This window comes from Trametes versicolor, assembly GCF_000271585.1.
Source record: "Trametes versicolor FP-101664 SS1 unplaced genomic scaffold TRAVEscaffold_4, whole genome shotgun sequence".
In the NCBI taxonomy this organism is placed as follows: domain Eukaryota; kingdom Fungi; phylum Basidiomycota; class Agaricomycetes; order Polyporales; family Polyporaceae; genus Trametes; species Trametes versicolor.
Window position 1 is genome coordinate 2,759,128 of NW_007360324.1, and position 18,763 is coordinate 2,777,890.

Genomic DNA, 18,763 nt, shown 5'->3' on the forward strand with positions numbered 1-18,763 from the left:
TCACAGGTTCGACCTTCTTGCCATGGAGACGGACATGCGGGGGAGTGCGTCAGGGTATGCATGCTGTGGAGTCCATTGCAGTGATCGGACATAATGGTACATTTTGGTTTGAACGACATCCCGTGCGCGAGAGCAGTAGCAGACACCATCTATAGTTAGTATGAACCCACACCGTTCACGCCCGCGCCCTCAGCCCAGTCACCAAACAGCAGCGATATACTCTCGCCGTTGTGGGTCCGGCGGATACTCTCCGCGATCGTAGGGCTCACGTCGATCGTGACCAGCTTTGAGCAGGCGGCTTCGTGTTGTTGTTGTGGCACAGTGTTCGTAACCTGAGCATATAATGAGCGGGGGTCGCGATCGGCGGCCACAATTAATGAACACATACCACAAGCTGCTCAATCGGAAGTTCTTCTATCTTTTTCATGTTCGTCTGTGACAGCAGACCTATACAGAGACTCAGTCTGATCGTTCCTTGCGAAGAAGATGGAAGTGCACACCGTGGGATACAATAGCATACACCTTCTTCGCACCGTTATCACTCAACGAGCGGGCTGCCAGCGCGAGCGTGGTGCCGCTATCTATCATATCATCTACCAAGATCGCCACCTACAGATACCGGCAGCGTGTTAACAGACTCCGCGCGGCGACGGCAAGTATAAAGCGCACCTTGTCCCGAACGTCTCCGACTAGCACCTCCATCTTCTCCGGCGCGTTAGAGTTCCGGGTCCGCTCCCGGTGGATGAGTGCGAATTCGACACCCAGCTTGTCCGCGATGGCAGTCACACTTCCGCCTATGTCAACATGCCGGCAGCCGAGGTAATGATCGTCATGGCTCACCGTTTTGCGCCGCCAGCGTCTGGACTGACGATGATGCTGTTCCTCCAGCCCTCGATGTTCCGCTTGATGTATGAGATCATCAGAGGCTCCGAGTAGAGGTTGTCCACCGGGAAGTCGAAGAAGCCCTGAATTTGGCTCGCGTGGAGGTCCATGGTGATGACGTGGTCGCACCCAGAAACTGCGAGCATGTTCGCCACCAGCTTGGCGGTGATCGGCGCCCGCGACTTGTCCTTCTTGTCCATACGCGCATAGGGAAAGCAGGGGATGACGGCCGTGATCCTCCGCGCAGACGCACCCTTGCAGGCGGAGATGAGGATGAGGAGCTCCATGAGGTTGTCGTTCACGTCGCTGCACCCCGTCTGGATGATGTAGACGTCTTCATCGCGCACAGACTCGGAGATTTTGACGTTGATCTCGCCATTGGAGAACTTTTTGACGGTGCACGGGGTGATGGGGATGTTCAGCCTAGTGATCCAGGTCTTCGATGAACTTGGTTGCCTTGTGTATGCTATGATACTGAAGCTCACCGCTCCACCACAGCTTGAGCGAGCCACGGGTGACTGTTCCCTGTATTCCGAATGAACCTCGCGAACGTAGACGGTTTGGTAAATGGGAACGCACCAGTGAGGATCCTGACAGAGTTTCCGCGAAGCATTTTCCAAGATAGAGATTAATTGAACATAAACTGTAGACGGAGGAGAGAGGAGGAGGGAGAAGGAGAAGGGAGGACGAGGGCAAGGAGCTGGAGGCGCTGGAGAAACATATTGACGACCCGGCGTCTACCGGCGCTCCGCAATTCTCGCAAAAATCCGCTTTATTTGGCTGGGCCAAATATTTGGACGCACGTGTGTGCCTGGCCCCGCCACCTCCGAGCTCGCTCGGGACGCCATACGTACAGAGAGCTACGGTTCGCTAGTATGGCGAACGTAACCTTGTGAGAAAAGGGCGCGAAGTTCCCCTGCTCATGAGATCGATTGAAGTGTCTACCCGGTCATGACGGAGGGACACGGATGGTGATATTTTCTACCACGTATTCCGAATCAGCATACCCAAGTAGCTGCGGAATGTATGAGCTACGGAGCAAGGGCATGTGGTCAGCGAGGATACGACAGTTGTCACGATAGCAAGGTACCTTCTAAGCCCCTTCACCCGCTCGATTTGCGCCGAGTTGTAGTTCGCGAGCCCACGCCCAACCTCTTCTAACTCCCACTCTGCCGTACTGTCCACTGGCCGCTCGATCAGCACTGTGTCGTCCTCCGGCAGCGGCCTCAGCGTCGTCGACGGCGTCATCTCCTCGTCCACAATCGAAAGTTGGTCCAACGTCGAGATGGACGAGCTCAGCGATGCCGTCGCGTTGATTTCGGGGGTGTTCGGCTCCGTCATCACAGTTCCGTCGGCATAGGAGGACCCTCCCTCCACCTTCTCGGATCCAGCCACCGTCTCAGTCGCTTCTCCAGGAGGGCCCGTCCGTATCAGGATCCGGACGGCCTGCCCAGATGCGAACGCTCCTCGGACACCTAGGACGCCTGCGGCAAGCAACCGTCCGCCCGACTCGCGTTTTGATAGGACGTGGTGTGCGCCCGAGTCGATGATGACGCTTCCAGATGGATGCAAAGTATGACTTGTCCAGGCCTTGAGATCCCGCAGGGGTAGCGCGGAAGGGAGAAAAATCGTATGCGGCGGTCTCGTTGATGATGATGGTAAGATGGAGGAGGGCGTAGGCGTCACCGAGGGTTCGCCGGGAGTGGAGGGGGTTGGAGTGATGCTCGGCGCGACTGGATGAGGCTCGGGGCTTGTACGACCTGAGTGCAGCCCGGAGAGGGGAGTGTTGGTGCCAGACTTGAAAGCGCTGTTGTACTCAATGATTTTGAATATGCTTTGGGGGTCCTTGCTGGAAGTCACGACGGTCATGACCCCTGCCGCAGTAGCGATCTCAGCAGCGATAAGCTTCGTCTCCATTCCGCCCGTGCCCAGACTCGATCCGAGGGTACTCGTACTGACTACACACAGCTGTGAGTCAAGGAAGGTGGTTGATAACGGTAGACATACCTTGTGAGCGAATAGTCGCAATGGACGTTACGACATCTATGCGGGACGCGTTCGGGTCTTTTCTAGGATTCGAAGTGTACAGCCCGTCCACGTCAGTCAACAAGAATAGGTAGTCGGCATGAATCATGGAGGAGGTGATGGCGGACAGCGTGTCGTTGTCGCCAAATTTGATCTCCTGCACAAGAGCCATGAGGGTTTACTCTCCTACCAAAGAGGTATCTCAACTCACGCTGACTGAGACTGTGTCATTTTCGTTAACGATAGGCACTACGCCCATGGACAAGAGCTCCTTGAATGTGTTCACCGCGTTGAGGTATCTCGTGCGCTAAATATCCTCAACGATGAATGGATGTTCTCCAAACACACAGTCTCAGCAGTAACACGCACGTCAGAAATATCACCACGCGTGAGCAGAATTTGAGCTATAGGTTGTCCGAGTTGTCCGAAGAGGTTGTCCCATAGTGCGATAAGCCGCCCTTGACCGATTGCAGCCAGAGCCTTGACCGCACACATAGATAGAACCGGCATTCCACCATAAGCGATTGGAAACTGTACGCACCTGCTTCTTGGAAAGCGCTTTGGGCCTTGTGGCCACCTCCATACGCTTCAAGCCCACTCCGATAGCGCCTGAACTCACGAGCACAACCTTGTGTCCTTGCGCGCGGAGGTGCACGACGGTCTCAACGATCGCCGAGAGCGTCGAAAGTAATGGCTGGTGTGTCGTCTCATGCACGATAGATGAAGTACCTTCATAGCGATGCGACGTTAGATGGCATGTCCGCAAAGGATTGGCTAGGTACACACCAAGTTTGATCACAATCGTCTGAGATGGCAAGTGTCGAGGACGTGCCATTTTTAACAGATGGTCAGTGGCTTAGTCCGCAAGCTTTACTATTCCAGTGTAAGTCTGTTTGTTGGTAGTTTGAAACACGGACACAGGGGACGGAAGAGAGCTGAAATTGACTCATGGTGAGATGCACCCCGACAGCGTGTTGCAAAAGCGGGGTAATGCGGAAGCGCCCGTATATATTTCGGGCGCTTAGACACATCCTCTCCGAAGTCCGAAGTGCGTGGCACGCGCACTCGTTCACTACTAAACATATTGCACCGAGCAGTCCGGAGCGGAAAAATGGTTAGCTATATTAAACTATACTTGGTAAAGGCGACTTGATTGCTCTGCGACTTTGAGGTGATTCCTTTCTCGAAGGCTGAGCGATGGAACAGGCCCTGAATACATCAAGTTCTCCTGATCATGTACGGCAGTGAGCAACGGAATATTGACTCGATGGTGGTAAAAATGGTCAAGTTATAGCTGTGTCATAGGAGTAAGGCACATTGATATAAAAAGCGTCGCAGCTCAAATATGGGCTAAAATCCAATGGGCAATACTTACAACGTATCAAAGCAAGAGGCGAGAAGCGCAATTCGTTGGCGATTACAACAACAGAAACAGCACAAAGACATCCCACAGCACACATGGAGGAGCAACGTACCCAGCTGAGATATGAGATCTCGAAAGGTGCGGGAGCAAGGGTTCCACACAGTGTGGGTCGTGCGCGAACATCCTTAGCTATGAGACGCACCTTCCATCTCTCTCATCAGAGGCTACACAGAGAGACTGCAGTAGGGGGTTTCGGAAGCTACTTGCAACAGTCATGCATACATTGACCATGTGTAGGCGCGTAAGGGGGATACAGATAGCGCCGAAGAGCAAGCAAAGCACGACACATCGCTCTACAATTCTGATATACATTTCCTGTTAAGTAGGTATAGCGTAGGGGTCAAAGCTCGACTCACCAATAGTATAAATAGTAGGAACGCCGACTAGCGAGTTGTCTTGAGCGCAAATGGCCTGATAGCTGACTGATTGTGAGCGAAATACTATCAGAGACGAGAAACCCTCGTACCAAATGTTACGCCGAAGCATGTTCATAACTTTGATAGTCTCCAGCCCTCGTCGCATGCATCTTGGACTAAGAAGTCGTACCAGAACAATGCAATAGGGACGGTCGCGAGATGCCACAGCGAGTGGGCGTCGATGACCCTTCCCCACGGCGGGAAGTCGAAGAGCTCCAGCGCCGTGGCGGCGGTGGTAAGCAGGGCGAACAGCGCTGGCATCGTAGCGAAGGCAGGCCGATACGATTTTGGTCGCCCGGGGAAGCGGCGGAGGAAGGAGACGCGGGATGGTAATGAGTAGCACAGCCAGAGTATGTTGTGTGCCATGCCAATGGTGAGGTTGAAGATCATGTTATAACTGTAGTCGAAGCGTGGAAGGAAGGTGAGGTAGGAGATATGGCCGAGAAACGCCCAAGAGCACGCAAGCGTCCATGCGACACGAACAGTGGACGTGGCGGGCGACGGGTTATTTGTGAGGGAGTGACGCTCCATGGGGTAGAGGTGGAACACCCGTAGGACGGTGTAATACACTGCGTATAGGATGGCTAGGGCGGCGGAGAAGTAATCAAGCTTCTCCGTGGTGGGTAGATCTATGCCCCACCTTTCTTTAGCTTCTATGGCATATCTGACAAGTAGAACGCCTGACCTCGAGTGTGGAAGACAGAAGACCATACCCATGCATTCATACTGACGAAGGCGAAGAGCAGGTAGTATCTCTTCATGGGATGTCCGTCCGGGACCTTGGCACGGAGTTTGCGCACGCCCGCGGCGTGTGCCGCAAAGTTCAAGACAGAGAAGAGTACTGAGGCAGGCTCTTGCATGCCGGCGAACCGCCAAAACGGCCATTTGCCGTAGTACTGCTGCACAGGCCAGTGGTGCTCGATGGCTCGATCCGTGATGAGGTGCATACATTCATACTTGCAGTCGTCGGTGCACGTCCAGCCGGTGAGTTGCAACGCGAGAGGTAATGTTGCGGCCGGAAGACTACCCTGGCATGTCCGAGAATGGCACAACGAGACGCAGCTTCTGAACTCCTCTGCAGAGTCTCCAGATGAGGCGTTCACGAACGAAGCGTATGCAGCGAGTAGAAGCAAGCAGGATGCTGTGAATCGTAGAGGCAAAGTCGTGATGTTCCTCATGTCTAGAGAGCTGCGTTGCAAGACGAAGATGAGGTGGGGTCGTTGGCAAAGTCTCGGGGAGCACAGACATGGACGGCGAGCGCAGGACCTGGTGACCGCGAAGAGGGACGCGTCGAGTCCCTGTATGGAAATCAGCTTACGTAACTGTGGCAGATCCCTTGCTCGAGACTTGGGTTGTTTTGCACCTCCAACCACAAGTACCGCTCACCCTTTCATAGCGAAAACGCTTAAAGAGCTCTTCGCTGATCCCGGAGATTGCACAGGTAAGGCATTGTCTAACCCTTCCAGCGCGTCAGCTACAAAGCGTATTTTTCCGACGCAAATTACGGACATTACTAACCACCCGCTCATGACAGTCGCGCCGAAGTCAAGCACCTACCGTCAGCTGTAACCTCATTGGTTCTACGCCGTGCATATTTTCCTTGATCTTCGGAAGGAACTAGGAAACCGTACGCGACCAGGACTCATTCGAAACCGTTCAGCACCGTGTAGTGGCAAGCATGGTCCGGACAACTCAAGCGACCAGTCTCACCTTTTCCTCTTCGCCTTATTTCGACGACAGGGGCTCTCAGGGACATGCAGAACCGATTACGGAACGTGTTAATGTAGGTGCAACCAAGGTTTGGTACTCAAATGGCCACTGACGCGCCACACGTTAGCCACATTCACGACCTATCGTTTCGTACTACTTCCCCAAAGGCGTCGGCGCCCAACATTATGGAGTACGAGTAGGCCTGAAATTGGTCCTATCAAACGATTCACTCATGGTCATGCAGGAACATCACCCCATGAAGCCACACAGGTTGACGCTGACGAACGCGTTGGTGCTGGGCTATGGTCTCGACAAACAGATTCATAACATCTACAATCCACGACCTGCCACGCAAACGGAACTCGAAGCGTACCATGATCACGATTACATCGAATTCTTGTCTCGGTAAGTATTCCAAAGTTGTGTGTGTGTCACCGCTAACCAGCCCGAATGCTTTCACAGAGTGACGCCGCACAATCAAAACGACATGAAGCAAATGATCGACTCATTTAATTGCGTCGAGGACTGTCCGATATTCTCGGACATGTACGACTTCTGCAAGATGTATGCTGGTGCATCATTAGCCGCGGCGCGGAAGCTCTGCGCTGGAACAACTGACATTGCCATCAATTGGAGCGGTGGCTTGCATCACGCGAAAAAGGCGGAAGCCAGCGGTTTCTGCTATGTGAATGACATCGTATTGGCAATTTTGGAGCTCCTGCGGTAAGTGAGGCACTTTCATTGTTGTTACAAACAACTGACGAGCATTCAGATTTCATCCTCGTGTGTTGTACATCGACATCGACATCCACCATGGTGACGGTGTCGAGTTCGCCTTCTATCACACGAACCGCGTCATGACCGTTTCCTTTCACAAATACACTGGCGACTTCTTCCCCGGGACCGGCAAACTCGATGACAACGGCACTGGCCCCGGCAAGCACTTCTGTCTCAACGTCCCGCTAAAGGACGGCATCGACGACGATATGTATCTCGCCACGTTCAAGACCGTCATCGAAGATACTGTCGCCTCCTTCCGCCCAACCGCCATCGTGCTCCAGTGCGGTGCGGATTCCCTCGGTTGCGACCGCCTCGGAGCGTTTAACCTCTCAATCGCCGCTCACGGCGAGTGCGTCAACTTTGTACGCAAGTTCAACGTCCCGCTCCTCGTGCTCGGCGGCGGCGGGTACACGATCAAGAACGTCTCGCGCTGCTGGACATACGAGACCTCCGTGCTCGTCGGCGCCGCGATCCCGGACGAGCTGCCTGTCACGATGTATGACTCCTTCTTCCGCGAGACGAAGTGGAAGCTGCACCCGCCGCTCACCGGGCGCGTCGAGAACCAGAACACAGCCGCGTCCCTGCAGCGCATCACGATTGCCGTCCGGAACAAGCTGCGCTACCTTCAGGGCGCACCGAGTGTCGCGCTGCAGGACATCCCCCCGGACCTTGCCGGGTGGCTCGCAGACGAAGAGCGCTCGCGGGAGGAGAAGGACGAGGAGCACAGCACGGCCACCGCTGGGGAGACCCGTGACGACCGTTCAATCGCACGGAACGAGTTCTTCGACGGGGACAGGGATAACGACGCGGACACAGCGGATGAGGTGCCTTTGTCGCAGGCGGCACCAGCGAAACCCAGGGCGTCCGCGAGCACTGCTGGGCGGAAGCCGCGCGGTGGCAGGCGTGGCAGAGGGCGGGGTCGCGGGAAGGCCGTATCCGCCACTGAGTCAATCGCGTCCGTGGCGTCCGCGGCAGGCGACGATGACGAGGAGGCCGATGAGCCGAGTCCTGTAAGGACGACCAGGACGAGGGGTCGTGGACGAGGGAGAGGACGACCGAGGGGGACGAGGTCACAGGCGAAGGAGAAGGAGAAGGACCCTGAGGACACACCTCCTGCGGATGATGCCAGTATGGATGTCGACCAGGAACAACTGGATGTTTAATGCTCGATGCTTGTCCTTATAGTCTCATGTCTCAGGTGCGCTCGCCTCCTAGAGATAACAGCTACACGCCGAACTGACTGAAAATTGACTCGTTCAGGGTGCTGTCGAACTGTTATCTTATTCTATCTAGACTCGTGTAATATGGAGCCTTGTAGTCATACCACCGCTTCACCTTAGACGGACGCGGTACTGTAAGCATCTTGGTGGCCTTATATGCGCGCAACATCCGTCCATCATAGCACACAACGTCGAATGCGTCAAGAAAAGATGATAAATTATTGCAAGGGTATGTAACCAGAATATGCTGTGAGATGTGGGGAGCCATGCGGGATTATAGCGACGGATATAGATGCAAAACAAGAAAACTCGACATCATGATCATCTAGACCAAAACCTAGTGCTTGTGCTTGAGCGCCACCTGCGCACCCAGCAGCGACGCGAGCTCGTAACACGCGACGAGTAAGAGCTGGCCGACGAGGTCCGTGAGCGCCGACTGGCAAGGTAGCGCGTACATGTCGGGGTCCAATCCCCGTTTCCATAGGAGTGTTGTGATGAGCTGGGACATGAGGAGAGAGATAGTGATCTGTGGACATGAAGCAGGCCCGTCAATCACCCAAGCAGACCTTGATAGAGAGAAGCACGTACAGCGATGAGGAAAAAGAGAACCTGGAGCACGATGAACAAGAAGGGTAGATGGATCCATCCGAGGAGGTGTACTGTGGTGAGAAACGCGATCTCGATAGGAATGCTGACGGCGATCAAGGTCATCATGACCAGTCGGGGACTGGGGTGGTGCTTATCCTTGTCGAGGTCCTGGACAGAGGATACCAGGGACGACGCTTTGGCCGTAGCGGCGTGGAGGGCGGTCGATAGGCGAGATACGAAAATTGAGCTTACACCACCAGGAAGACCTGCGGAGAGGCCAGGTGAGCGAATATAGGCTGGTGTCACTCGGGAAAGCAGACATACCGGTGATGACAACTGCTAGTAACGCAAACCCGCTGTAGCGCTCGACGAAGGTATCCAGCACTATGCCCGTTCCACTGCTGATGGCCATAGCGATGAAAAGGGGCGACCAACCTTCCCTCAGGAGGTGCTTCACATTCTCGTTGCGATTGGTCACAAAGGTCCACCCAACAGCAGCAGCCACAAGGGTTAGAACTATGATGAGTGGTATGGGCGTGTGAAGGACGTAGAGATGGAGCTCCGCAATTACGCCCAGGAGCGATAACGTGACGAGATCTCCCAGGCAAGCAGCCACGGGAGGGGCAATGTTATCTGCAATGTCCATGAGCATTACTTATGAAGGCGGAGCGCGGGAACATTCATACCGGGATCCAGACCGAGACGTCTACATGACACGACGAGCATGCACATAAAGGCCCCGAGGAGTATACTCGAAGCGCATGCGGCGCACATTGCCGACGAAGCAACCATGGCGAACCTGAGGCGGGCATCAGTCCGCTGCTCAGGGTTTCGTATCGATGTAGCACATACTCTGCAGGCCCAGACGGAGGCAAAGGCAGTGGGGGCTTGTGAGGCTTCGGTTTATGCACTCCCCGCGCATATAGTCCGCGAGTGAAGTCCGTGGTAACATCTCCGAGCAGTTGCGGGTTGCTATCGCCGCTAGCTTCCATTATTCGGTTCATGAGGAAGGATACGCATACAGCAACAAAAGACACGATGGTGGCTTGCACTTGGAGAAGGGAGAGGTTTCCAAGGATTATAGAGTGCCGTTTGGACGGATGGTCAAGGTCTCCCATGTTGGCGGCGGTTCCCAGGCGCGCAGAGAGGTTCATTTCGAGGTTACCCTTGAGATTCAGAATCACGGGGATGATCATGATGAGCTCGTCAATTTGGGACATGGCTTTCCAGTGCTATTCGGCGGTCAGGAACACGAGCGTGGAACAGTGGGTGAAACAATATACTCACGGAGACTATGTCCAATATTTCTCCGGTAAACAGGAGGCCGGTGGTCGTGAGCAACAGCGTTGGTGCCGTCTGACAGCGTCATATTCATATTCTATCCTTTCAGTGTGTCGACAGACATTCGATGGAACTGACCTCTATAACTATACGCTTGACCTGGCCGAACACGCTCGGTTTCCCTTCAGGTGACCGCTCACGGCCGCGAGTGCGTGTGCGCGACCCCAAAAGGGCTTGTTCTCCTTCGTCATCTCCATCCGAATCGTCATCTGAGTCGTGAGGGCCGTTCGTGTATCGAGCTGTGCCATAGGTGTTTGTGCGTGCCGGCGTCACAGGAATGTCTTCGAGGCCTGTCATTTCGATCGTGTCCGAGCTAGTTTCGGAATCGTCGACGTTGTGGGCGTCGGTGTCAAACAGTAGGTGTTGCCTCGAGTCCATGCTGCGCCAGAACTACGCACACGCGGTGCGGGCGAGATACTAGGAATGTTTTTATGAGACTGAAGCGTGGTGAGCGTGAGCGCGAACGGGGGATTTAGACTTTCGAGGTGTGCAAAGACGCCACAGCATTGGACCGTGAGAATATATTTCCTAAAGAATCGACTATTGTAACAGGCGCCTCCAGGTGCGCCGGGCGTCTACGAACTTGGATCTGCTCGCGACGCTGCACGTTGAGCTCGGCCTCGCTCTCGCTCTGGGCGGCACTCGTCCTCACCATCTCCTTGCTCTGAGCTCGGACATATACCAGCAGCTCGGGGAAGCTGCGTCGGTCCATATCTGGCGGTCCGGTCGCCGGAACCACACCATGTCGTCTTCCGTCTCTCCATTCACCGCCCTCCCCGCAATCCGCGCCTCTCTCCTCCATAACCGTCCTGAAGCGGTCCCAGCAACAGATGAACTGGAGCAGCTACACGCAGAGCTTACCTCGTTTAAGCAGAAGAGCCTCGAACGCGCCAAGAAGGCTAGTGATGACATGCGCGCCATCGAGGAATCCATGCGACGCCTCAAAGAGAAGGAGAAGGGCAAAGCTAAGGCTCTGCAGAAGGTGGAGAGGGAGCGCGGCTGTGCGTGTTATTTTCTTCAATGCCAAGTTTGCACCTGACGATTTACCTGGAACCCTACCTCCTCCTCGAACCCGACATGCTATGGCACGCTCCTTCACACGCCGTCCATTCTCTGGCTTGCAACTCTTTGTGCTTTCCAATGGCCCCCGCTCCTGTGTACTTATAACGCCTCCATTCGCGTCGTTCACGGACCCGATTGACCCTATGGCTCTTATGTCTCGGACACTGTCCCACGGTCAACCGATCGGCCTTCTGGTACGCACCACATGCTTTGTCTTGTCTCATTCACTCGTGAATGCATCAATATCCAACTCTCCTCGCACACTGCTCCTCTCGGAACCTCGCCAACCGCTATCTTCTGAACTCTATCTATTCTGTGGCGACGCTTGGGCCTTGGTGTGGCGATGCTTTGGCTACCTCTCTCTGCATGTGCGCCACTCACTCTATGCTCTACTCGACCCCCATCTCTTCGTTGTATGGCCTACACGTCTCCGACACTTTGAATCTCTCGCCGCGCCGGTGCTACCACAGTCACGCCGTCTGTTAACGGCGACGAGAGTCGAGCCTCTTCACAGCCTCAGTCACAGCAAACGAAGAACCGTTTGTCCTCATTACCCGCCCCCGCCATGCCTGTCCCTTCTCAGGGTTCTATAGACCCTCGGAAACGGTAAGCGTTCTCAACCACCGTTCGGGAGACTCGGTATACTGCATACGCGGGTGCAGCTCCATACAGCTCGCCGGACTTGTCCGATCCACCCTAGGCTGTGGCTCTCACAATATCTCCGTGTATCTGTCGTTCCCCTACTGACATCATCTCAGTGCTGCCGAGGAGTTGAAGAAGAAGAACAAGAAGAAGCGGAAATTGGACGACTCCAGCGATCTTGAACCTGGTGAGCCCAGCAGATCTCAGACACAGTCCGGGCTATTCATGCTTGCTCCCAGACCCTCCCAAAATGCGGAAAGCGTCACCGCTTCCGCCCCACACACATCCACATCCACCGACACAGAAGGCTACGAAATTCCCTTCGACGTCCAGCGTGTTCAGCAAGGTTCGTTTTGCTTTCCGCTGTGATATTCCACGGTCTAAACGGTTGTATGGCAGCAAACCTCTGGCCCCGATTTCGCAGTTCCGCCCACCGTATCACTACTGCCTCAACGACCACCTGTCGCGCCGCGGCCTATCGCCGGGCCTAGCAAACCTACCGACGTCGCGGACGACTTCAGCAAGAGCAAGCAGCCGAACCAGGTCCAGGTCACGACGTTCTACACGAGCATCGAGCCGTGGTTACGGCCTATCAAGGAAGAAGACGTCGGGTTTCTACAGTATACTGGCGACGAGCTCGAGCCGTTCATTCTCCCTAAGATCGGGCGACATTATTCGCAACTTTGGGAGGAAGAGGATATGGCGTTGTATGGCGGACCTTTGCCGGGTACCGCTGCGGTGCGTCCGACATATCAGGCGGGTTCGTCAGGTGCCCTACCGAAGTGGGAGCCGTCGACGCTCGGAGACATTGATTTGGTGACGGAGGAGCGGGGGCACGGGCCGCTCACGGAGCGAGTCGTGAGCGCATTAATCCCGATGCACGACGCGACGGAGTGGAAGGGTGTGAAGGCGGCGGAGGAGGCGATGGAGGGGCGACCGGGGACGAACGGCGCGGCTGCGGCAGCTGCGCGCGACAAGCTCAACGTCGCAGACCTGGAGGACCGTATGCGGAACGTCATGCGATTTCATGGCCTGCTTGATGACATTGTGAGTAGCCTGGTTCGCGATGTGGTCTCAGTGGCTCATTATTCGCTGTAGCCCGACTATTCGGAAGCAGTCGACGACCCTATCGCCTCCGCGCTCCGACACGCGCAGCGCGAGCTTCGGACGGTGCTCGCGACAAACAAAGCACGCCGATTGCGACTCGCCGCTATCGCGGAGGACCGCCTCGCTCACCAGGAGTACGTCGACGGCCGGGACGCGCTTGACAAGAACATCACCACGCTCTACTCGAAGCTGCAGAAGAAGGACGGTCCGAAGGTGAACAAGAAGAAGAAGCAGAAGGGCGACCCCATGTATGGTGCTGCGAACGGCATATCCCTTACCGGCACTGCGGCACTTCCCCCTTGCCCTGCCGCACTTGGACTCAGCCCTGACGATCACCATCAACTCCATATCCCAGACCAGCTGCAGGAGCTCGTTCGCACACGACGGAACTGGGTGGACGCTATCGGCGGGGTCTTCGAGGAGAAGGAGCGCGACCAGCCGGGGCGAATATGGGGCTTCCCGCAGGAGAGCGTCTACGCGGGCATCGAGGACGAGGTTCGGGAGAACCTGGCGCGTCTACCACAGACCCGGCTCACGGTTCACCCGTCGTTGGCTGCTGCTCCCAACGGGAAAACGAACGGGGTCGTCGCACGGACTACAAAGGGCAAATCACGAGCGAGCGACGACATGGAGGTCGGCTGAGTCGCAGCCCGGTGTGGTGCCTCCCGCAGCGCGCGCGTGTGCATATTGTCTTGCTTTTTCAGTCTTATTTGTATTGCTATGCCCCCTTGGATTACTTCACGCTATAATCGCCCGGTGTTGACTCTTTACCCTCCCTCCGTTGCTTGTACTACCTTCTCTCGGGATGTCAGAGGTTCGGGTTGTACAGGTGTGATACGATGGATGAATTGCAGCCGATGACGCCAGTAAGGCGTATGTGGTAAGACAAGAATGCTATGAAACAGCCTTGGTCTTCTTCGACTTTTTCGGAGACTCCATACCGCTCTTCCGCTTCTTCCGCGGCGCCTCCCCATCCTCTCCACCCGTTTGCGTGCTTTCCTTGCGCGACTTTGATTGTGTGGGCGCAGGTACGTCTACGTCCATAGCCGCTTCTGTTTCGCCATCTATAGGTGCGAGCGAGCCTAGTGGCATGAACCGATGCGTGAGGAGCTCCGTGGGGTGTCTAGGTCGCGGAGGATTTTGGTGCAAGACGGGGGAGCCTTCGGGAGACGACTGGGGCGTGGGGAGGGTAGGGCGCGCCGACACGACTAGGCGGCGGGCGATGGGTTTGGGTGCTGGTGGAAATAGCGGTTGTAGCGCGAGAAGGAGCGCCGCGGAGAAAGATACGTACCTTGGAAGAGCTTGCCTCCATGCTTGCTCCTCGGCACGAGCGCGGAGATCCCGCGCAGCTCCTCGCCGCCAATTGTGTCCGCATCGTCCTCTCCCAGATTCCAGACGTCGAACGTTGTGCTCTTGCGGTCGATAGAGCCTACTCGCGCAGTTTTTGATGAAGATGATAGCTCGAGCTTGGCTTCCTGGAGGTATTTGGGCTTCAGCTACGAAAACGGCGCGTCACATTAGCATCACTGAGCACGAAGCAATACGCGTTTCCGACGCACCCCTTCTGGTACCCGCACCACCCAAAGCTCCAAATTGTCGTCGTTCTTAATAGCGTCCCAGTCGAAAGTGCTGTTGTCTACCTTCAGGCTCATGGCCTTGTACCCGTCTGGCTGCTGATAGTCCCAGTTAGGGTTTTTGCCCTCGTTCTTGCCATGCTGGTCAGCCGTTGAGGCTGCCTGGGCCTCCTTCGAGATCTTCTGCTTTTTGTTCGACTTCTTTGAGATATCTCGGAGACTCGGTGGCTCAGGAGAGGAGGAAGAGGAGCTGGAGGAGCTCATAGTGCGGGCGCTTAGGAGAAGGTGGTGGTGGTACAAATTAATGAGTTCCGCATTAGGAAGCGGTTGTTTGGCAAGAGCCTCTGAACCAAACAAACCACCGGCAACACCCAATAGCCGACGGCGATTTACGACGCGCGTCTCACGGCTTGTGGCCGACTCTCACGACTGGCGACTCTTGGCGACTTCGCATTGACCGCAGTGCTCCAGTTTGTCCGAAAAGGAGGGCAGGTGCTGTAACGCAGGTTGTCTATCGCCCACCATGACGGATGCACCACCAAACGGCGAGAGGTCTTTCCTGCGACGGCTCACCCTCATGACGCAGCCTGCGTTGACCCGGATCGCCCATGGGTCGGCGCCGTTCATCACTACGTTTGCTCTCATTCATCTGACCGCCCCAGTCATGGCAAACCTCGGGGGGACGTCCTTAGCCTCCCAAGTCATGGTGAGTGGTGCTCAAGCTCCCAGCGCGTGGTTGAACGGTTTGAATTGAACCGTTGGCGCAACAGTTGCTCGGCAGAGAATACTACCAGACGCCGTTCGGCGAGAAGTACCTCGTGCTCGCGCCGCTTGTCATTCATCCTCTCTCCGCATTCCTCAAGCGTGTCCTCGCCCCGAAGCCGGCCCGCCGGCTGAGCAGCATCCTCAGCGTGACCGGCTACACTACCGCGGTCATCGTCGCTCTGCACTTCTACACCCACCGTGTCGCCCCAACCGACCCCGCCCCGCCCATCTACGCTGTCGGCCCCTCAGAGCTCGACTTCGAATACGTCAAATTCGGTCTCCAGAGTTGGCCCTGGAGGAGCTGGCTCGGCTACCTGGGCTTCACCGCGGCCGTCGCCTGGCACGCGTCAGAAGGGATGGCTATCATCTGGAATACGTGGCTGCGGCCCTACCTGGGTGGCCCCCCGGGCACGAAGAGGTCCCGCACCATTGGAGCCTTCCTGGGCGGCGTGCTCCCGGTCGCAACTGGGATGTTCTTCATGTGGAGGGAGCCGCTGATGGTGTTCGCGTCCCACGCTGATAGATTCAGGGCCGCTTTCTCTATGTCCCCGTTCTATTGGTATTGAAAGCAATTCCAATCTATTCGCTATTCGCCACCAATGTGAACCGTATATCCTGCGCCTGCGCTTCTCAAGCAATGCGGGGTGCGCACGGCGTGTTTGCCGGTGTTAATCCGGTAGTGAGCATACGATCGATTCGCGCAAATGTCCGAGGCATGTCTAGTTTCTACATCAGCTATTCCATGTGTACTGATGCTTATAACTAGGCGTTTCTCCGGTTGGGGTCGGAGAGGGCAGATTAGATCTGCCACAGACGTTGGCCGGTGACCTTCGACCCGAGCCATATGGCCCCTCAGTGCCACCGCCCTCTAAACACCAATTGTCGTCAGCGTCGGCGGTTACTCCCACTCGCACACCGGCCTGACGCATGGTGTGTGTGCGGTTCTAATGGAGCTCTGCCACTCAGGGATCATCGATAGTCCTCCTCACTACGACAGGTGATGAGAACCAAGTGCGTCGCGGAGCGAACAAATCTTCATGATTCTACGAATCCTTCGGTGCTCGCCAAGGCAACTAAGACCGTCGGCGGCGTCTGCCCATGCCCTTACCGTACTGGTGCAGCTGAACAGCTCAGCAACTCCGCCTCCTTCAATGCTCCGCTTGAATCCCACTCCGTCACAATAACATCCATCGGCGAGGCGATCAGAAGACGCCTGCGAGTCCTTCCCTGGTTTCCCATGGCTGTCCATCACCGCCGCTCAGCCCTTACAATTCAACGCAGTGTGGACACTTGTATACGCTCTCCATTCCTTCTTCCTTCTTGAAGACGTAACTGTCCCACCACATTACGTGAAGAATCCTCACTGCAATCGCCTATGCGCTGCAGCCGTCCCACAGTCCGGGCTACAACCCGCCTTCCATGGCATATTCGTCCCGTGCCACTCGCATCGCTGTGGAAGCCGTCGATCAGGCCCTTAATCTAAGATCCGCGCCCCCCGATTGTACCCATATGGTCTGGACTCCCGACCACCCTAGGGCTAGGAGTGCGCCTCATGATTGCATATTTCACTGCTCATTGGGCGACTGGTGGCCTATGAGGCGTCGCGCGGCAGTCGCTGGGGTCGCGGGAACACGCTAGGCTGCGGGGGCAGGGCCGCGCTGTTTGATCTGTTCGCCCTGGCGCAATGAAATCCCCAGGTACCTCGACTCTGCATCCCTGGCCGCCAGCTCGTCGTCCTGAGGAATCCGTAGAGGTGAGCACTATGTCCAGCCTATACTAAACTCTCGGTTCCGCGCCGTGCTGATCGAAGAACGCAGCGGCGGCACTCCTATCCTCGCTTGTTCGCCTCCTGCTGGATATCGGTCTTTCAATCGCACGCTTCGGTGGTCCCGGATCCGAGCCTACCGGCTGTCTAACCACCGTCAACCCTGGACCCTTCCCTGAGAGTTCCAGCACTCGCTTTTGGGGTCGCTCCCCCGAATCTGTGGGATCTCGGTGGCAGCATACCACGCAGCTGTACCGCGCATCTGGGTGCTATTGCGACCTAATTCGTCCTCCTTGCATGTGCGTGCCACCCTCGCGTAGCCGTCGGGATGCGCACGGGTCCTTCCCGTGAACATATGACGGGTGATGGGCTGGGATAGGACGGACTGCGCCGGGGCATCTGTACGTTCAGATGGCGGCTGTTTCACAATGTCCTCCCCTGACCTCGCGGGCTCGGACCCGGCGTGAGATGCCACGCGGACGGGGGACCTTGCAGTCTTTGGGCTAGCCAGTCCCTTAGAAAGCCTGTTCTCCTAGCCCTGGATGCCACCTTCCGAAGGAGCGTTCTCCCGCGAAGACACGCCCCTTGCGCGCTGCGATGCCGGGGTGCGCTGAGTATTGGCCGCGTGGACGGGACCCCGATCGATGTATAGGAGCTCACGCAAACTCTATCCTGGCCATGGTCGCCGAAAAAGGCTCTCAATGCCGGGCGCGGGTCTGCGCGGGTGGAGGCGTCTTGTCCCAGCGGGTGCTGTGCCACTCTAGAAACTTGGGATCCCGGGTGCGTCCGTTCGACACGTTGTCGCGTGGCACGATTGGGCTGACGGAGAGGAACTCCGCAGGGGTCCTGCGCATCAGCCTATCCGCAACCGGGAGTAGCAGCTGATTATATGGTTCTGGGCTCTGGCGACTTCCCCGGTCGCTATTGGTCCGATGCCGCTTCCTATGGGACCCCAAAGCCTTGCGACTACACGACGAACAATGCGAGAACTGAGGAGTCCTACCCCTGCATTGCGCGACTTCTGCGCTCCACTGTGAGACGTGAAGTTCCGTCAATGGCAACATCCCCATGGCACGCGGGAGGCTAGAATCATTACGGCGCGGTGATGACGTTTATTGCATCATGGTAGCCGAGCGCAGGAGGCTGGAATGATTTTATTACTGATGCGAGCGAGTTCAAAGCCCGTTAACCGCCCGGAAGATTCGGGGTGTTCAGTAGAGCTGCTCCCAAAAGTGGTAAACCGGTAACGGAGAAGATGAGCCGTTCGCCGCGCTTCCCAGTATCGTGCGCCTTCTGTCTTGATCGTCGAGTTAGTCCACCGCTGATGATGCGCGGGCCGCGAATCCCTCGATTTCATTATAGAAAGGTCACTTACGGTCAAAGTCCGACACATCAACCGGCCAGGGACGCGCATTCGCTGCACGTCTCGCATTGCTTATGCCACCCAGCGCTCACTTTCTGAT

General features: G+C 56.2%; 8 protein-coding genes across 8 annotated transcripts; 3 read left to right on the forward strand and 5 right to left on the reverse strand.

Moving 5' to 3' along the window:
* Window positions 1-155: 155 nt before the first annotated feature.
* TRAVEDRAFT_120502 (phosphoribosyl pyrophosphokinase) lies at window positions 156-1,495 on the reverse strand (the record flags this gene model as incomplete). Its single annotated transcript, XM_008038848.1, has 7 exons — window positions 156-332; window positions 389-447; window positions 501-609; window positions 670-787; window positions 841-1,305; window positions 1,368-1,407; window positions 1,462-1,495. The coding sequence occupies 7 exons, from the start codon at window positions 1,493-1,495 to the stop codon at window positions 156-158; spliced, it is 1,002 nt and encodes a 333-aa protein (XP_008037039.1).
* Window positions 1,496-1,649: 154 nt separating this feature from the next.
* On the reverse strand, window positions 1,650-3,818 carry TRAVEDRAFT_166019 (glutamate 5-kinase). The gene is made up of 7 exons (XM_008038849.1): window positions 3,694-3,818; window positions 3,449-3,636; window positions 3,277-3,387; window positions 3,119-3,214; window positions 2,890-3,064; window positions 1,973-2,840; window positions 1,650-1,913 (listed from the first exon to the last, which is right to left on the reverse strand). Exons 1-7 carry the CDS (start codon window positions 3,740-3,742, stop codon window positions 1,832-1,834), a joined length of 1,569 nt encoding a protein of 522 aa, XP_008037040.1. The 5' UTR covers window positions 3,743-3,818; the 3' UTR covers window positions 1,650-1,831.
* A 1,000-nt stretch (window positions 3,819-4,818) lies between these two features.
* On the reverse strand, window positions 4,819-5,924 carry TRAVEDRAFT_19455 (Per1-like protein; the record flags this gene model as incomplete). The annotated part of the gene is made up of 2 exons (XM_008037839.1): window positions 4,819-5,375; window positions 5,432-5,924. 2 exons carry the CDS (start codon window positions 5,922-5,924, stop codon window positions 4,819-4,821), a joined length of 1,050 nt encoding a protein of 349 aa, XP_008036030.1.
* Window positions 5,925-6,148: 224 nt separating this feature from the next.
* Window positions 6,149-8,399, forward strand: TRAVEDRAFT_166025 (uncharacterized protein; the record flags this gene model as incomplete). Its single annotated transcript, XM_008038850.1, has 6 exons — window positions 6,149-6,187; window positions 6,281-6,529; window positions 6,584-6,652; window positions 6,701-6,861; window positions 6,919-7,179; window positions 7,229-8,399. Exons 2-6 carry the CDS (start codon window positions 6,425-6,427, stop codon window positions 8,397-8,399), a joined length of 1,767 nt encoding a protein of 588 aa, XP_008037041.1. The 5' UTR covers window positions 6,149-6,187; window positions 6,281-6,424.
* A 394-nt stretch (window positions 8,400-8,793) lies between these two features.
* Window positions 8,794-10,763, reverse strand: TRAVEDRAFT_118411 (uncharacterized protein; the record flags this gene model as incomplete). The annotated part of the gene is made up of 7 exons (XM_008038851.1): window positions 8,794-8,982; window positions 9,045-9,310; window positions 9,369-9,677; window positions 9,731-9,863; window positions 9,893-10,276; window positions 10,332-10,400; window positions 10,464-10,763. The coding sequence occupies 7 exons, from the start codon at window positions 10,761-10,763 to the stop codon at window positions 8,794-8,796; spliced, it is 1,650 nt and encodes a 549-aa protein (XP_008037042.1).
* A 211-nt stretch (window positions 10,764-10,974) lies between these two features.
* TRAVEDRAFT_57984 (uncharacterized protein) lies at window positions 10,975-13,969 on the forward strand. The gene is made up of 6 exons (XM_008038304.1): window positions 10,975-11,386; window positions 11,918-12,053; window positions 12,206-12,276; window positions 12,329-12,435; window positions 12,489-13,136; window positions 13,188-13,969. The coding sequence occupies exons 1-6, from the start codon at window positions 11,128-11,130 to the stop codon at window positions 13,836-13,838; spliced, it is 1,872 nt and encodes a 623-aa protein (XP_008036495.1). The 5' UTR covers window positions 10,975-11,127; the 3' UTR covers window positions 13,839-13,969.
* Window positions 13,970-14,033: 64 nt separating this feature from the next.
* Window positions 14,034-15,041, reverse strand: TRAVEDRAFT_146644 (uncharacterized protein). Its single transcript, XM_008038852.1, has 3 exons — window positions 14,756-15,041; window positions 14,488-14,692; window positions 14,034-14,431 (listed from the first exon to the last, which is right to left on the reverse strand). The coding sequence occupies exons 1-3, from the start codon at window positions 15,032-15,034 to the stop codon at window positions 14,091-14,093; spliced, it is 825 nt and encodes a 274-aa protein (XP_008037043.1). The 5' UTR covers window positions 15,035-15,041; the 3' UTR covers window positions 14,034-14,090.
* Window positions 15,042-15,347: 306 nt separating this feature from the next.
* Window positions 15,348-16,101, forward strand: TRAVEDRAFT_118814 (uncharacterized protein; the record flags this gene model as incomplete). Its single annotated transcript, XM_008038853.1, has 2 exons — window positions 15,348-15,476; window positions 15,541-16,101. The coding sequence occupies 2 exons, from the start codon at window positions 15,348-15,350 to the stop codon at window positions 16,099-16,101; spliced, it is 690 nt and encodes a 229-aa protein (XP_008037044.1).
* Between the last annotated feature and the right edge of the window lie 2,662 nt (window positions 16,102-18,763).

Excerpts from the sequence above, each read along its gene's own strand:
- TRAVEDRAFT_166019 (XM_008038849.1), bottom strand. The coding sequence starts at position 3,742 with ATGGCACGTCCTCGACACTTGCCATCTCAGACGATTGTGATCAAACTT. Across the intron at positions 3,388-3,448 it reads AAGCGCTTTCCAAGAAGCAG|GCTCTGGCTGCAATCGGTCA; the intron begins GTGCGTACAGTT and ends TGTGCGGTCAAG. Across the intron at positions 2,841-2,889 it reads TGCGACTATTCGCTCACAAG|TCAGTACGAGTACCCTCGGA; the intron begins GTATGTCTACCG and ends AGCTGTGTGTAG.
- TRAVEDRAFT_57984 (XM_008038304.1), top strand. The coding sequence starts at position 11,128 with ATGTCGTCTTCCGTCTCTCCATTCACCGCCCTCCCCGCAATCCGCGCC. Across the intron at positions 12,054-12,205 it reads TCTATAGACCCTCGGAAACG|TGCTGCCGAGGAGTTGAAGA; the intron begins GTAAGCGTTCTC and ends ACATCATCTCAG. Across the intron at positions 12,436-12,488 it reads CGTCCAGCGTGTTCAGCAAG|CAAACCTCTGGCCCCGATTT; the intron begins GTTCGTTTTGCT and ends GTTGTATGGCAG.
- TRAVEDRAFT_146644 (XM_008038852.1), bottom strand. The coding sequence starts at position 15,034 with ATGAGCTCCTCCAGCTCCTCTTCCTCCTCTCCTGAGCCACCGAGTCTC. Across the intron at positions 14,693-14,755 it reads TGGTGCGGGTACCAGAAGGG|CTGAAGCCCAAATACCTCCA; the intron begins GTGCGTCGGAAA and ends CCGTTTTCGTAG. Across the intron at positions 14,432-14,487 it reads TGGAGGCAAGCTCTTCCAAG|CACCCAAACCCATCGCCCGC; the intron begins GTACGTATCTTT and ends TATTTCCACCAG.